The sequence below is a fragment of the Myotis lucifugus genome, unplaced genomic scaffold, assembly GCF_000147115.1.
Source record: "Myotis lucifugus unplaced genomic scaffold, Myoluc2.0 scaffold_607, whole genome shotgun sequence".
Classification (NCBI taxonomy): Eukaryota; Metazoa; Chordata; class Mammalia; order Chiroptera; family Vespertilionidae; genus Myotis; species Myotis lucifugus.
Window position 1 is genome coordinate 337187 of NW_005871655.1, and position 17008 is coordinate 354194.

The 17008-nt window shown below is 36.6% G+C and overlaps 1 protein-coding gene across 5 annotated transcripts in view; it reads right to left on the reverse strand.

The window, feature by feature from the left end:
- Nucleotides 1-17008, reverse strand: part of ZC3H6 (zinc finger CCCH-type containing 6) — a 51514-nt gene that overhangs the window by 33891 nt on the left and 615 nt on the right. For 3 of the 5 annotated variants that reach the window (XM_023745958.1, XM_014447054.2, XM_023745955.1), the window contains exons 1-2: nucleotides 16410-16427; nucleotides 13862-13944 (exon numbers count right to left, since the gene is read on the reverse strand). The exons of the other annotated variants lie outside the window; for them this stretch is intronic. In XM_023745958.1, the coding sequence (XP_023601726.1) occupies nucleotides 13862-13944; nucleotides 16410-16412 (86 nt within the window). In that variant the 5' untranslated portion in view covers nucleotides 16413-16427. Of the gene's footprint in view, nucleotides 1-13861; nucleotides 13945-16409; nucleotides 16428-17008 lie in introns of those variants that run through there. 5 annotated transcript variants of the gene reach the window in all.

A 17008-nucleotide genomic window follows, 5' to 3' on the forward strand; every position in this document is an offset into this window, starting at 1 on the left:
CGTCTGTATTTACACCATAACATTTAAAATACAAACAACAAAAAGTCTTATAGGTGGTCATTGTCTCCTCCTACTTGATTCATATTCATAAAACCATTGGTTCATATTCAGCATTTTGACTAGAACTATTTAAATACATAAAGTATTCAAGCTGAAAATGCTGCACAGAATTTACTAGTAAGTCCTCCTGCTTTACATAAATTCTTTTACTGTGAAATATGGGACATTTATACTTATTAGACATAAAACACTGAAATTTTCATTGTTGTTAATTCTCACCTGAGGATATTTTTTTCCATTGATTTTTAAAGATAGTGGAAGGGAGGGGGAGAGACATACAGAGAGAAATGTCAATTGGTTGCCTCCCACACCCACCCCAACTGACGCCTCGGATTGAGCCTGTAACTGAGGTATGTGCTCTTGACCAGAATCAAACCCATGCCCCTTAAGTCAGTGGGCCAACACTCTAACCACTGAGCAGCCTGCCAGGGCAAAACATGGAAATTTTTTTCTTTCTTCTCCCTTAGCCTATTTATCATTTCAGCATTCAAACAATAACAAGTTTAAACTTGTGATTTTGTGCTTAGTAACAAAAAATAGGATAGAACAAGGAAATAAAGAACAATGATCCACACTTCTATGGAATGCTTCCAAATGTTTTCCAACAGCTTTGGGCACATCTGGAAAACATGTGTGGCATAATGGAAAGAGGAGACTTAATGGGAGGGAAGCTGGATTCTAATTCTAGCTCTGTCACCAGAGTAAAATAAAGCTTCCTTAATTGACACCTACTGATGTACCAGACATTAATCCAGCTCTGCAAAAAATTAATAGAAGACATAACAAAATAACCAAGGGTGCTAGCATTCTCTAGTTTGAGTTATCTCAACACTATCATGAAAGCTGTTTTGTTTACTAAACCCAAGATAATTTTTAAACTTTAATAAATCAAAAAGAGGAGTTCCTAGGTCAATTATATATGGATGACTTTTATGAATGTAAAACAGTGATTATGTCCTTTTAAGAGTCATATTCCACTTACAGACATGCAAATAACTGTCCAGTTATTAAACAAAATTACTTTAAAAAATGTTTTTAGTCTGGCTAGCATAGCTCAGTGGTTGAGCATCGACCTATGAACCAGGAGGTCACAGTTAAATTCACAGTCAGGACACATGCCCGGGTGCAGACTCGATCTCCAGTGGGGGGGATGAAAGAGGCAGCCTATCAATCATTCTCTCTAATCATTCATGTTTCTCTCTCTTTCCCTCTCTCCCTTCCTCTCTGAAATCAATAAAAATATATTTTAAAAATGTAAAAAAAGTTTTTATTGATTTTTTAGAGAGAGAGAGGAAGAGAGATAGAGAGATAGAAACATCAATGAGAGAGAAACATCATCCATCAGCTGCCTCCTGCACACTCCCCTCTGGGGATCGAGCCCACAACTGGGCATGTATCCTGACCAGGAATCGAACCATGATCTCCTGGCTCACAGGTCAATGCTCAACCACTGAGTCACGCCAGCTGGGCACAAAACTATGTTTAAAAGAATTTATCTTTTAGACAAATCCATAGACAGAAATTAGATTAGGGGCTGCTGGGTAGATTAGAGGGAAGAATTCAGAGTGATTGCATTTGTTTTTTGAGTGATAAAAATGTTCTAAAATTAAGACAGTGGTAATGGTTATACAACTCTGTGAATATTCTAAAAACCAGTGAACTGCATACTTTAAATGGGTGAATTTTTGTCTCAATAAAACTGTCATTTAAACAAATTATAATAAAGTAAAAAAGGTTTTATCTCTTGATTTAAATATGTAGATTGGAGACAACTGGAAAAAATCATAACACACTGTGGTATACTAGTAAATTAAAGACTGGAATTGGTCAATGTCCTTACTGCCCCTGATATGTTCCTATTTTGAGGTCATTATTCACTAAATCCTCATAAACCGATGTGCCTCAATAGAGGAATCTACCTTTTTCCACTCTGGTTTTGTTGGCTAGTAAAATAAATGAACTAGAACCATTCGGTGTTACCTCCACAGGCAGTTTCTGCTTCTTCATGCTGCCTAAAGGCTCCTGTTACAAACTACAGGTCAGAAGCTGCGTATTTGGAAGAAATACAAAATTCTCACTGAAAGGCGATACCAGTACTCCTGACGGACGATACTACACAGACACTACTCATGAATATGAGCTTCTTGGGATAAGCCAGTGGTTCCCAAACTTATTTGGCCTACCACCCCCTTTCCAGAAAAAATATTACTCAGCGCCCCCTGGAAATTAAATTTTTTTAAAATTTTAATAGCAATTAAACAGAAAGATATATGTATTAATGTTTCTACCGTTTTTGTAAAATATAGTAAAGAAAGGTGTAAATTAGAAACATTGAAGTTTGAAATTATGAAACTATTTATTGAACTCAGAATAGAAAGGTAATACAAAAAAAGTTAAAACAAATGCACCTGTGGCCATCACCGCCCCCCTGGATCGCTGCAGCGCCCACCAGGGGGCGGTAGCGCCCACTTTGGGAATCACTGGGATAAGCTGTATCATCCTAAGAAGGACATCTTCCAGAATGTCCGAGCGACTGTGAGAGGATATCCAGGACTTCTTCACAGTCCGGGAGCAGACATTAGAATAGACTGCTTAATATAAGACCAACAGAACACAAATTTCCTAAATGCTTGAAACTATGCCCTGGTACAACGTCCTCTCTCTCTTCCCACATGATAGGAAGGTGAACTGCTCTTGACCGGCTCCCCGCAATCTTCATGTCTCCACATTGCTATACAGACAGGCCCAACCACAGGTGACCTGAGCCTTGGCAGAGCACCTGTGATCTTCCAGGTATGGAAGATAGGAGGTCCTGGAGGTGCCTCTACAAGACTCGTACCCTCCTCCCTGCTTCATGGAGGCTGCTGTGAGGCAGGTTCTCACCCACCTTGCCAGCTCCTTACGCCACCCCTCAGGCTAAAAAACTGCTTAGCTACAGTATGGAAACTGTTCCTCGTATTACCTATGACCATCTGGCCTCTTAGGGGTCAGTGTTCTGCTAGTTGAGGGACATGCGGAGCTAAAGATGCTGATTGAGAATGCCTATGTAAGTAATGAACTGGCTGAACCTGTCAGCAGACTTCACAGAAAACTCGCTTGAGTTTCCCAGGCTTTGCCTGCACCTTCCCCGATCTTCTCCCTCAACCTGTATAGCTTACATGGGACCCTCTTGATTAAGCTCTGACCCAACTTTCTACCAAACTAGGTACTTCCCCTTAAGGCAAGTAATGGCTGATCATACTGGGGCCATGAAAGAGCTACCTGATATGTCTTTATGATTTTACGTTTGTCCTCAACTGGCCCTTGAACATTTATGTCCTAGATGGCTTATTGTATTTGTTTCAGAAAACGTTTTCCTTTACAAACCACCAGTGGTAAAATCTGGATATCTACAGCCTCCAAAGCATTTTTGCCTTTATCATTTATCGAACACATTTTGACACCTGGAATGTATCTGGTTGGCTGAAACTCCACTTATCCCTTTTTTACAATCTACAGCATTGGCAATTTTTACTTGGCTTGTTTTACTCCTTGAGCCAATCTTAGAATTTGTCAAAGCCTCAACCCAAATACAAATTCTTTCAGGAATGGGACTTGGTACAAGTAATTCCTTTTTGTTTTTACAACTGAATGTGGCTCTTCTAGTCTTCATTTCCTGAATCGACATGCTTACTCATACTTGCGTCATCAAAATCTAACTTGCATATACAAATAACACTTATATGTAACATGTAATAATTAGACATTTATAGATATTTCTTTCCCATGTCCTTCAGGAAGCCATGCTTCTCTGGGAGTATCTAAAAAGACAGTGATTTCTCTGGAGAAAAAACTGTTATTCCCTTTATGCTAGAATCATGAGGGCTCTATTTTCAACTATGGGAGTCATATAACTTGGAAATTTATAAAAATGTATTACTAACATTGAAGGTCTGGGCTGCGGGGTGGGGACAGGCTGGGACAAGTCAATAGGGGGAAAGGGGACAGATGTAATACTTTCAACAATAAAAAATTAAAAAATAAAATAAAAATAAAAGCATGGAACATATAATTCTGTACAAATAGAGATAATAAATGGCTAATGATAATAAATGACTATGTTACTGGTTTACGTAGTCCAAAAAAATGTTACTAACACTGACTGTAAAGGTAAATAATACTGTAAAGCCTAGCAGCAGAACTAAAGTCATTGCTCCAAGTAGTTGTAGGTAACAGCATAGCCCTAGATCCTGCTGCCCATAGAGTAATGAATGCCACAGGGAAAGCTGACCAATCTATACTCAAACTAAATGAAAAGAGAAAGGGCCATCAAAAGTGGACTCTGAAGGAGTCGTAAGATCTGGTCAAAGTGAGGGATTCTTCAGTTATCACTCTAAAATGGCTTCCAGCTTCTCCTTATAATAGTTGTGGCTGCTCTTACTTCTCCAATGCCTGGTCTCCAGTCAGATCCGCTACTGCACAACTGCCATTTCATCAAATGGCACAAAATTTTATCTTGCAACACAAGGAAAACAAAGGGATTCTGATATTTCGTCAAGCTAAATACCAAGCAAGGTCTCTGATCAGAACTTCCACAGAGCTCATAACCCACACAGCAGTGAACCTATAACTGCTGCTCTGTGTGGGTAGGACTAAAGGGTGGGGGAGAGGGACAGTTAAAATAAAACTCTGCCCAGTTCCCCAGCATGTGCACACAAAAGTGTTAACTATAAATCCCTGAGCCTAACAGACAACTCTCATATACCTCAACTATCTCTATAAAGCCTATGTTTTTGTGACATAAGCAGAAAAAAGGGAAGAATTTCTAGTTCCTAAATGAACCAGTAATAACTTAACATCTAGAATTCCTCCCAATATGTAATACACTTCATTCTGTTATTCTCTCCCCTTTCAGCACATAGAAACACACCGAACTCATTTCTTACTCAGCAAACAGATAAAAAAGAAAAAAAAAGCAAGCTCTGGTAGAGTTTCATTCTTTCTTGAAAGCTAATTATAGAGCCTTTTATTGAACAAACTATGAAATATGTAAATATCACAGTTAAAATTCTAAAGATTAAGATGATGCTAAGATTAAGATTAGTTTTCAGAGGGACATGCTAGAAACCTTGGACTAATTCTTAGATGTGAGCTGAAAATTTGGCTCTGCATTTCAAGAAACAAGGACTAGGTGTAAGACAAAAGTGCTTCCAGGACAAAAAAAACCAGACCGCTTATTCAAGAGAATCACATATTTTTGTGGGAGTGAGATCAGAGAGATATTTGTTCTGAGTCCTCATGAAGACACTATTATCTGGCACAATGGATACTATAGATAGTGTTCATATAATCAATTTAACAGCTTATGACTTACAACATACTCCAATGTGAAGAACATGCTGCCACAGTTCAATTGAGAAAAAGCAATTAATTAAACAAACAAATATTGTTCAAGTACACAGTGCCCCATGTTCTGATTTAATCCAGGGATGAAATCCACATCTAGAGAAGTTATTCTCAAAAACTATGTATATAAGAATTTTCTGTCAGAAAAAAAAAAGGCCATGAATTCATTTAGAAAATATTTATTCATCACCTTCTCAGTGGGGATACAATGGCAAACAAGAAAGAGACATGGTTTTCTCTTATGAAGTTTTTAATCTAGTGGTGGAGGTGACAGACAGACATCAAAGAATCACAAAAATAAAGTAACAACCATACAAGTATATGAAAAAGCAGTCGGGGAAAGTCTGGAAGGCTCTCCCTGAGGAAGTCATGAATGAACTGAGATGAAGTTAGCCTGAGAGATTAGGGTGGGCCGCAGGCAAACAGGAAATAGGATGAGCAAAATTTCTATGTAGAACTGAGACAGGAACTGAGACAAGGCCAGTATCACTGGCTCATAAAGAAAAGGGGGGAGGCTGGTTCAAAAGTATGCTGGAGTGACAGGTGGCACTGGACCACACAGAGCTTTGAGCATCCTGAGAAAAAGGAGGAAGCACTGAAGAGTTTTCAGGAAGGAAGGTGATGTAATTAGGCTTCCATTCTCTAGATGTGGAGGGAAGCAGTTCGGACACACTACAGCAATCCAGCGAGAGCCCACAATGGAATGTGCATGGAGATTCTGATGCCAGCCACACCCACTGTCACTAATGAGAACGCCTTTTCCCCAACAGTGTTGAGGCAGAAAAAAATTAGCTGAAAACAACTAATACTGAGAAATCAATAGGCTATTACCATTCAGACAATCCTCCATGAATATTTCAAACATTCCCATAATTTATACTTTTAAAATGTTACTTCATTATTTCTACTGAGGCCATTCCTTTTAGTAGGGTCAAGATTTTCCTTAAAAATAGGCTATGAATGAACAGTGAGTTTATTTTCTATATCTTAGCAGTACATAATCCCAATCATTTCAGCCTCAGAAATGTCAAAGTATGTGTGTGTGTGTGTATATATATATCACCTGCTGGAGGTAATGAATATATCAGTAATGTACTAATGAGACATCTAAATTCAAGCAATGTAACCCCCTAATGAACTAACTTCCAAGTATAAATTTGGTACAGAGTACACCATGAAGTCATAAAAGACCTCTGAACAAAGAAAAGGAGTCCTCAGAGGGAGATTTATGCTTTTATTTAAACACATTTTCAGAAAATAAAAATGATTAAGAATAAATAAGCTATATATACATTCAAATGAAGACCTTGAAAATGGGCAAAACCAAAAGAACAAGAATAAAAATAATAAATACAAGGGCAGAAATCAACAAAATAAAGATAAAAAAATAGTGGATGTAAATAAAGCTTCAGGATATTTTTTAGAGGCAGAACCATCCACCACTCACTATTGCGTACTAGTCGGTCTCAATAGTCCTGCGGTCACTCTAATATAGACATGAACAAAAGAAATGTGATGCCATTTTAGCTGTCTTAAAAGAGGACAAGTTAACTTTGCTGTTTTCCCCACAAAGGCCAAATATTGCCGGGAACAGAACCTTTAAAAAACTTGGGTTGTTGGAGGATTATTGATCCATAACTTTAACAAATAATTTAAAAACAATGCTCAATAACTTTTAGTCTATTCACTATCTTTGATTCCAGCTAATGTGTTCATAATAAAATAATTCTAAAGTTACATCTTGATTCAAAATTTGCAGTAAAAAAACCAAACTAGTGTGATAATTAACAATTATTGAGCACTTACTATGCTGCCAGGTATGTTGGATCAGTTTATTTCATCGTCATGTGAAATCTATGAAATACTATTATCTCAATTAATGAGGCGCAGAAAGGAGACAAAGAGCTGAACTAATTGCTAGCAGATGGCAAAGCTAGAAACCAAACCCAGGCACTCGATTTCCAGACCCATCATCTTAACCATGTTGCTATAACAGCTACACACGTGTTTGTTCTTAGGAAGAACTTGCAAATAGCCCAAACACTTCTCAGCTGATATAAAGATTTAAGAACCTCACCAACTGGCAGGCAGACTATGGGGTTGTTTACTGTAAAATTTTTTCCACATTTTTATGTTAAAATTTTTCATAATAAAATATCGGGAAAAGGAAATTTCATTGATGCAACATTTAGGTGGTATTTTAAGAGATGATACAAAGAACTGTTAAAATATGAAAGCTGCAAAAAAAAAAATCTGAAAGCTGCATTTCTAACATGCAAAAGTAAATGTGAATTACTTCAATTCCACAGGAGTTATTTTAATGACTGTCAGGAAATAGTAGCTACCAGACTAGGCCTGTTAGACTGTCAAAATTTTTATTATACAGATTTTTAAAAAAGAGGTAAAAATACTTAAATGATGCAGAGATGGAAAATGGGTCTCCCTACTTCATTTCAGATCGCAGACAAAGAGTGGTGCAGGGTAGGTAACAGCCTATTAGGTGAAAGCCTCCACATCCAAATCAGAAGAGGGAAAGAAAAGAGGGGAATGCTGGAAGAAATAAAAATGCTGTTTTTACTAAGATTTGCTATTTAATTAAAACAAAACCAGGCTAAGCACCAATATCCAGATTAGAATGGAATACTAATGAGACTGCCAGAATAGCAATTTTCACCTGCAGTTAAAGACTCAAACCAAAAAAATAACACACACACACAATCATCACCATCATCACCACCAAAAACCACCCCAAAATAAACCTTTTAATGAGGGCTCAGGGTTCTGGCAAGTGAAGTCACCTGTGTCTGGAAATTAGAGTAGGAATGTTAAACAAGAACAATAACCAACAACAGATTTCTTAAAAGGACTAATGTTTTAAATTCATGGCATGTTAAAACTGAATACTTAAGACATTCATAGTAGGGTAGAACAGAAGCTCTAGAGCTGGAAAGATCTGGGTTCAAGTCTTGTTTCCCAAGTCTTATACTACCTTGAACTTGAACAAATTATCTCACAAGTTCTTATATGAACTTGAACAAATTATCTCACACTCAAATACTTAGGTTCCTCATCTATAAAATGGGATTAACCAATTTACCATTGCAGAGTTAAAGATAAAGATAGTTAGGATAAACCACTTATCACTATACCTGGCAGACAATCCTCAACTAAAATTTCCTTTCCTCTTGTGATTTACTTGAAATAGAACATTTGAATAAAATGGGCATGCTAGGCTACAGTTACTTTCACTGAAATTGGGGAAAGTTATAAATCCAAGAGGCATGGATTTTAAGGAGAAATTGCCCAGAGAATAAATTACCAAAACAAGGAAAAGCAGAAAGGAAGATGGAGTGCACCAAGTTTGAAGTCTGTTCATGAGGGCATTTCTGCCTTTCCTACAGCGTGTGTCAAAGCTCCCATATTTCCAGTCTCCTTAATGTAACAAAATACAAGACGGAATGTAGCACCTAGTGTTCAGAGTGGCTATGGTGACAAGAGATATTCATGATGACCCAAAGTAACTTAGAAAATGATAAATCAGTAACTATTTAGTAAGATAGGAAAGCACACCAAGTATTTTATTTACAAAGAGTTCCTTTGAAAATATTTACAATAAAATTGGCTGCTGATAAAATGTTAATTCCCAACCCCTACTCAATGCCAGAAGAAAAATTAAGAATTTTAAAATATAGCCTTAAACTTGTATATTTGACATTATGAAGGAAAAGCATTCCATTCCTCAAACAGCCTTTATGCCATAAGCAGAGACAATTACATGACTCAAAACTGTGAACTCACTTGCCATAGTTTTTTTAAAAATATATTTTATTGCTCTCAGAGAGGGTGAGGGAGAGAGAAATAGAAACATTAATGATAAGAATCTATTCAGGACCTATTGTGTGCACTTACAGCAATCACAGAAGCAACCTAACAATAGGCAGTGTTGAAAATTATTATTACTCTACTGTCATGCCCTATTTTTAAAATTAGACCACAACTTTTATAATAATAAATTATAATTTAAAGAATATTTAAGGTTTATTAACATATTCCAGAAATTTAATATATGATGCTAGCTTCAGCCCCAGCTTTGGTCAAATACTGGCGTTCACACTTGGACATTAGGCTTTTAAAAAATGTATATTTGGTGCAATATATTTATACTGTCAAAAGATGTAGGTATTTCTTACTTATTAATTTTCATTTTTCAGTTCGCAGGCTGACACTTTATCCACTGAGCCAAACCAGTTAGGGCTCATTTTCATTTTTACTTGCTTACCCAAACTATAATTTTTAAACAGACTCCTATGTTCTCCAAGGGTAGAAATCAACCCACACCCTTCTTTATGGGCTAGTATAGAAGTTATAAAGAACTCAACCCCACACATGTACCAGTGATCTAACAATATTTTATTGTCAGTTATTCTGATCTCTATGCATTTTCAATGAATTCCCTTAACAGACTGAAACTTGTGTTTTTAATAGCTAAAAATTTGCAGACTTAAGTTAAATTTATTCCATATTCTCTTGAATTATATGAAAAATCCATATTCTTTACAAATTCAATTTTTAATGCTTTAGATTCAGAAAAATGCTGTCATATAAGATGAATTTTAATGACCAGGATGAAATTATCTGTGATCAAATAATACCTTAAAAAAAACAACAAAAAACACCCCAAACCACTTAAGTGTCCAAAACCCAACCCAGCATCTGATAGCAGATTTACTATCATTAGGAGGCAATGGAAGCAAGAGAGAGGACTGAAACCGAATGCCACAGACACAGACTGTATTTCTCACTCAGCTGTTTAGTCAACTTGGACAAGTTACTTACCCTCTGAATCTGTTTCCTAAACTATAAAATGAAGACATTAATATTTATTTTGTCATATGGACCAAAGGAATTAAAGTATGTGAGTTATAAACAATATATGTAAAATACTGAGTATTGAGAGTTCTAAACCTAGGTTTAAAATTTTTCTATCACTTTTATAATAGATTATTGATTTTCATAATGGTTTTATATATAATTTAAATGATAATTAACTTAGGACTCCTTTTAAAAGCTCCATGGAATTTGTTTTGGTCATTTATTTGCCACTCAAGAATGTGGCTATGACTTGTGAAAGTTTAAGTATTAAAACAGTTCATTTAAAGTGTAAAGCCATGAATTTACATTATAAACAAAGAAAAGTAACATATATAATTTTATAACAGAGTAAGGTTGCTCTGTGCAAGAGTAATAATAATCTACTGAAATTGCTTTTGTTAATGTCATCCAATATGACTACTGTCTGGACATTAGCAGTCAAGCATATCTTCCAGGACACAAACACTGCAAAAAGATTGGAAATAAGAATGCCCTCAGGCTCTAGCCAGTGTGCAGCTCAAGACTGCTGATTCAATTCCCAGTCAGAGCACATACCTGGGTTGTGGGCTCCATCCCCAGTAGGGGGTGTGCAGGAGGCAGCCGATCAATGCTCTCACATCAATGTTTCTCTCTCCCCATTCCTTCCCCTTTCTCTAAAAATCAATAAAAGTATTTTTTAAAATGCCCTCAGAAAGTTCAACCATAAACCAAAACAAGATGAACCAGAATGGAGATTAGGAAGTCAGACACACAGGACCAAGTAAAAAGATGACTAACTAAAATTTAAGGTATTAACATGCAATGAAAAGAAATTTATGTCAGAAACGAGGACTGGTTAGTAAGGAAAGTGATGAAAAGGAAACATGGGAAGACAAATGTGGCCAGTGCCCAGGGAAGCACTGCCTAGGAGTGAAGATATCCTATAAGGCAGGTGGGAGAAAGAATCTATTTGGCAGACATGAGATGGAAATAACACTTTATCTGAGCCTAATGCCATTTAAAATCAGTCATTTATAACCAACTGCCTTGTTCTAATCCCATGCTCTTGTTTATTAGGCAACTTTTAATAATTTAGTTTTTCAAATATCATTCTACATGAAGAGAATATACTCCCTTATACAAGTTTGAGCTCTGGAGTTAGATTATTTGCGTTCCCACTGATTTACTCTGTGACCCTGGAAAATTTAGCAACCTCTTAGTCTGTTTCTTCACTTGCAAAGATGGAGACTACTTCCTTGGGTTGTTGTGAAGATTAAATAATTCATGTAAAGCACCTAGAACCTGTCATACACTTTAGCACCAAATAAATGTTAGTCATTGTTACTATTTTTGAGGATGAATTAACATCCCCAAGTCTGATAAGCTATGAGACTGATCAATTTCTGAATCTGAAAAACTAACGCAGGACCACTATGTTGTACAAATCCAGGGGACACCTATGAACAAAAGAATATGCTGGAAGCCTTAGAGTGGAGGCTCGGCCTGGTGAATTCAAAGTCACCATCTCTGTGAGGTTTTCTAGTAGCTAGATTGCCAGTCTGTCCAGGTGAAAACTTCACTGTGTAACAAGTGGTCAGTAAGGTCACCTAATGAGTGAAGCCGACCTTGCTCAGGTGCTGAGTTTGCAGAGAAAGTGTGAGTGATAGTACTGTGGAGGTTGGAGAACACAAGTCAAGCCTGATGGCATTCAAACACAAATATTTTGAAGCATTCATGTCGGGAAAACCACATTGTGGGCAGATTTTAGGCCTGAAACCCACCTGTTTGCAAATCCTGCAACACTCTTTCATTCAAGTTTTTAAATGTTCTAATTTAGTATACTTTTACTTTCCTTTACCTACTTTATCACCTAACACATTTGTTTTTCACCTTTCTTGTCTCCAAAGAAAATGTAAGATCCATTAGGTAAAGGATTCTTTTCTTCACTGCTATCTTCCCTCAGCATAGAACAGTATATACTAAATATTAGGTGCTTAACATTTAATGAAAGTGATTGAAAGCTCCCTAACTTGTCTTCTGATCTTTCAGTAGTCTACTGTCTCCTAGCCCCCAAGATATACCCAAAAGTGTATCTGATCACCCTCCTGCTGAAAAAACTTTTGACAAGATCTTTATTCATTTAAGCTTTTCCTCATTGCCCAAAATATGTTGTACACGCTCCACATACTAACACTCTTTCCATCCCTGAATCTACCATTTCATTTCTTCATGCTTTTCATATACTTCTGCCTCTGCTTGGCCAAAACTTACCCTCCAGACCTGGCTATTCGGTGATGCCTCCCGGATGCCCCATCTGTGCCACCATTGCATTCAGTTCATACCTCCATTATACATGGTGCTATCACTATGTATTTACCAATCTGTTTCTCACCTACTGGATCGTAAGATCCTGGAGAGCAAGTTCAGTGATGTTGTATTCAGATTGTTTCCCCAGTGCTTATCACTATACTTGGCACAGAAATTTCTGGTAAATAAAAATTTAGGCCAGCTGCCGTGGCTCAGTGGTTAAGCTTCAATCTATGAGCCAGGAGGTCATGGTTATATTCCCAGTCACAGTTCAATTCCTGGCCAGGGCAAATGCCTGGGCTGCAGGCTGGATCCCTCGTAGAGGACATGCAGGAAGCAGCTGATCAATGATTCTCTCTCATTATTGATGTTTCTATCTCTTTCTCCTTTCCCTTCCTCTCTGAATCAATAAAAATATATTTCAAAGTAAAATAAATAAAAATAAAAAAATTTAATAAATGCAATAACTTGTTTATAAGGGGCTAGGAAAAGAAAAATGTCTTTCTAACAGCCAAAGTGCTTTCCTACATCAAACCTGTACATGATGTCTGTGGTTTTTTGGCTAAAGAAAAACTCACTTTGATAGTTTGAATAATAGTTGAATTAGCAGATTCAGGAATAAAAAATAAATTAATGATAGTTTCACTTTTGCAAGATGAAGCGTTCTGGGAATGGGATGCACAATAATATGAATGCACTTAATAGCACTGAATTGTACACTTAAGAATACAATTAATTGACTAATGGCCTAAGGAGGGAAGACGTTTACTTCAGTACTAATTTATACTAATTTATAAACCAGATATTTTATGGAGCATTGAGTGAACTCTGATGTACGAAGTTGCATCTGTAATTTAATTAAAATTAGTGACTTATTGAAACTAGATGATTTTAGAAATAAGAAAAATCATGGAAAAGAAAAAAGCATTAACCAAGTTAGAGGAAAAAAAAACTAAGAACAGAACCCAGGTTTTATTAAGAATGAAAGGGCTCTCTTAAAATAGTAGTGGGCGCGCGCATGCATACACACACACACACATACTAGCACATTACAATCCCAAACAATTCAAGAAGTGAAGATTAGCGTGTAATGCATTAATACTTCAGGTAGGAGTTTGCATACCTGGGTTATCCAGGCTCTACCTGTGAGATATCAAACAAATATGACACACTATAATGCTATACTACCTACTGGGATTAATGTGAGAATCAAACGAAAGCCTTATTACAAATGGAATGTGTAATCATCTTCTCCAACCTCACTTCTCCAGATTCTCCAAGTCTCTCAGCAAGGTTCCCATCATTCTGTGGGGGTGAGGGACTAGGTGGAGTTCTGTTGTTCTTGTTTTACATGAGGAAGAGGCGGGAGAAGAGGAAAAATGGTAGGAAAGTTGTTCATAACGAGCAAATAACTTCTTCCCAAAACAAAGGATTAACCATACCTCCTTATCAATGAAAGACAGAATCATAAGCTCTATATAAACTGCTCATGTTAAACTTTTCCCCCAGTGACGGCCCTGTAAAACTTTTGACCTTTAGCATATTTCAGGAAATTATACAATAGTTACTTGGATGTATATTTACCTTTCCTACTCTACTGCAGATATGTCTAAAGTAAGGACTCAGTATTTAACCTTTTGGAGTTGTTTATGGATTGTCTTAATTGAGTCAATCTTCAGCTACAATATAAAGCTAGGTGGCTGGAGTTGTGCATAAGAGAACTGGTTGAAAGGAAGAAATGAATGAAAAAATAAACAAGAATTTCATCTCCCTTTGACTTCTCCCAACCTCTATCATTTATTTCTAAAGACCTAGATAGAAGCCCTCTACTTACTAATTAATATTCTATATGTCCACATGTTTATTTATAAGTATTTTTATATTGTTAACACTTTATAAAAATCCAGTGTTTTCACCCCAGGCATGAAAATACAGAGTGGGGCAAAAGTAGGTTTACAGTGGTGAGTATGCAAGGGTTTATTCTTATATTATTATTTGTTATAAAATTTTCCATATGAACACTAAACCTACTTTCGTCCCATCTTATATTGAGAGGAAAGTATACCAAATGGGTATTTTTTTTAAAAGTTAACTCATTTGGCAAACAAATCTTGTGCAAAATATTCACCATATAAAACATGTGCAAAAAAACATTTAAAGAGAAAAAAATGTGCATTATGTGAATTTCAATTTAGAATCTCATTTGCATATATAGTATAATCATATTTTAACTTTATAATCAAAGTAGTTGTGAATAAAAATCATAGATTTAAGTTTTTCCTACACTATGTCAGAAATAGAATATCTTTGAGACAATGCATAGCTACAAATACCAGAATTCATGTATCTTCACCACCTAATTAACAGAAACTTTTATTACAGTACAAAATAACTGTAATATCCATTTTCCCCCAAATTTCTTAAGAATCACTTAGGGTGGGCCTATTAAAAATACAGACTACCACATTTCTCCCCAGAAATTCTGATTCAATTGCTCTGAGCAGGACAAAAACTTTTATTCCTCAAAGCGACTGGATGATTAGCTAAGTTTGGAAAATACTGATCTAGTAGAGTAGTTCTCAAATTACCAGGTATTAGCATAACTTGAGCTTTTAAAAACCTTAAACACAGGCTGAGGTTTAGACATGGCAATGACATCAACACCTTTGAAAAAGCTCTCCATGGATGACTGAGAACCAGATCTTGGAGAACTTGAACCATTCTTGCAGAACCCTCTTATCAATTAAGAAAGGAGGCTTGCTCAAGTTCACAAAGCTAACTGTACCAAAGCTGGAGCTAGAACCATTTCTCCCAACTCCTAGTTCACTTTGTTTTTTTAATGTAGTTGTTTTGTTTTCTCATGTAGGTTGACCAAAAAAAAAAAAGTGTGGAAAACACATCTTTTTGCCTCAGATTAATGCTGCCCTTAATAAGCTAACCTTGTTTCAGAAATTACTAGAAAACATTTTCTAGTCCTAATAGAAAATAAGCTTACTACTTAATCTTTGGTTCCTACTAAGCTGTTAATAGATCTTACGGAAAATTCTTTAAAATTATTTTTAACTTCTGATTCAGTGTTTCAAATTTTCATTATTTTTTAAGTTCCTTACTAGCAAAATTATTTTGACACCTGAATTTGGTGACATGGTTTCTTCAATACATAGAATACATAATTCTACATGTTGTGAACAAACAGAACAGATTTTCTTCTTCCACACACACACAAAAATGATTTTAGGCTCGTAGGCAAAACCTCATCTTTGGCTTGTCTACAGATATTGAGTGGGAAACGTCTCAACCCATTCCTAGAATTTTCTTATTTTAATAACGTAAAAATAAATCATGAAAAATGTCAAGTGCAAGCTTACATACAGATAACTTTTAAATGTTTACTTTCTAAAAATTACTGTTTAATGCTTCCTGGCAATCTTTTATCATTACAGTATCAAAGTTATCAAAATATCATTTTTATCCCTCTCAAAACTGCCAGATATTCAGATATTTTAAATTTTCAAATATCTGTGATGTTTGTGATGTCTGCTCCTGGGTGTGTGTGTGTGTGTGTGTGTGTGTGTGTTGAAGTGTTTGGAATGCTGCGAAAGTAGGCCACATTAGTCCATAGGTACAACTTCAGCGATTTGTATGTACAAATGTGTACTTTTGACTACTTCTATTCCTGAAGAACTGCCAGATTCTAGATTTTTAAATATACCACATATAAGAAGAATCAGATGCAATGGGGTTTGCAATCACATTCAATGGATTCTAGTACTTTTAGAGAAGGAAAGCTCTTCCTTTTTCCTAACCATTGAGATGTCAACGCACAGGCATGTGCTGCTTCGCAAAGGGAATGCCTCCCGGCTCGGTTAGGTTTCCTCGCTGTGCCAACCTCACAGGGGGCACTGCGGCCGTCATTACAGGTGCCAGACTTGGCATCACCACCCACACGGGGACAATCCCTCGTGCTAAGATGTTAGAGCAGAGCAGCCACGCGGCACCGGGCGGCAGGCATCTCTCGGCTCCATGACTGCAGTAATCCTACGGGACCCCCGGGGCATACTTGGTCCATTGTCGACCCAAATGCCATTTCACCGCTTAGACTCTAAGTCAGAAACCTAATCAAAAGTTCAATATGCTCTTCAACCTGTTTAAAATCGGTAAATAACACAAACCTTGAAATGGAACTGAGAGTATGCATCTAAAGGTAAAGCAAAACTAAAAAAAAAAAAAAAAAAAAAATCAACATCTCGGCTAAATGTTCCGGTGACCTATCATCTTTAGAAAAACTGGGCTAGATGGGATAACCCATGGCGTTTCCACGAAGCGCTACACTAAGGGTGGCAAAGCCTAAGTATTTGTGTTACGATTTTAAACTTGAAACTGGCCATTGCAGACACATGGCCTT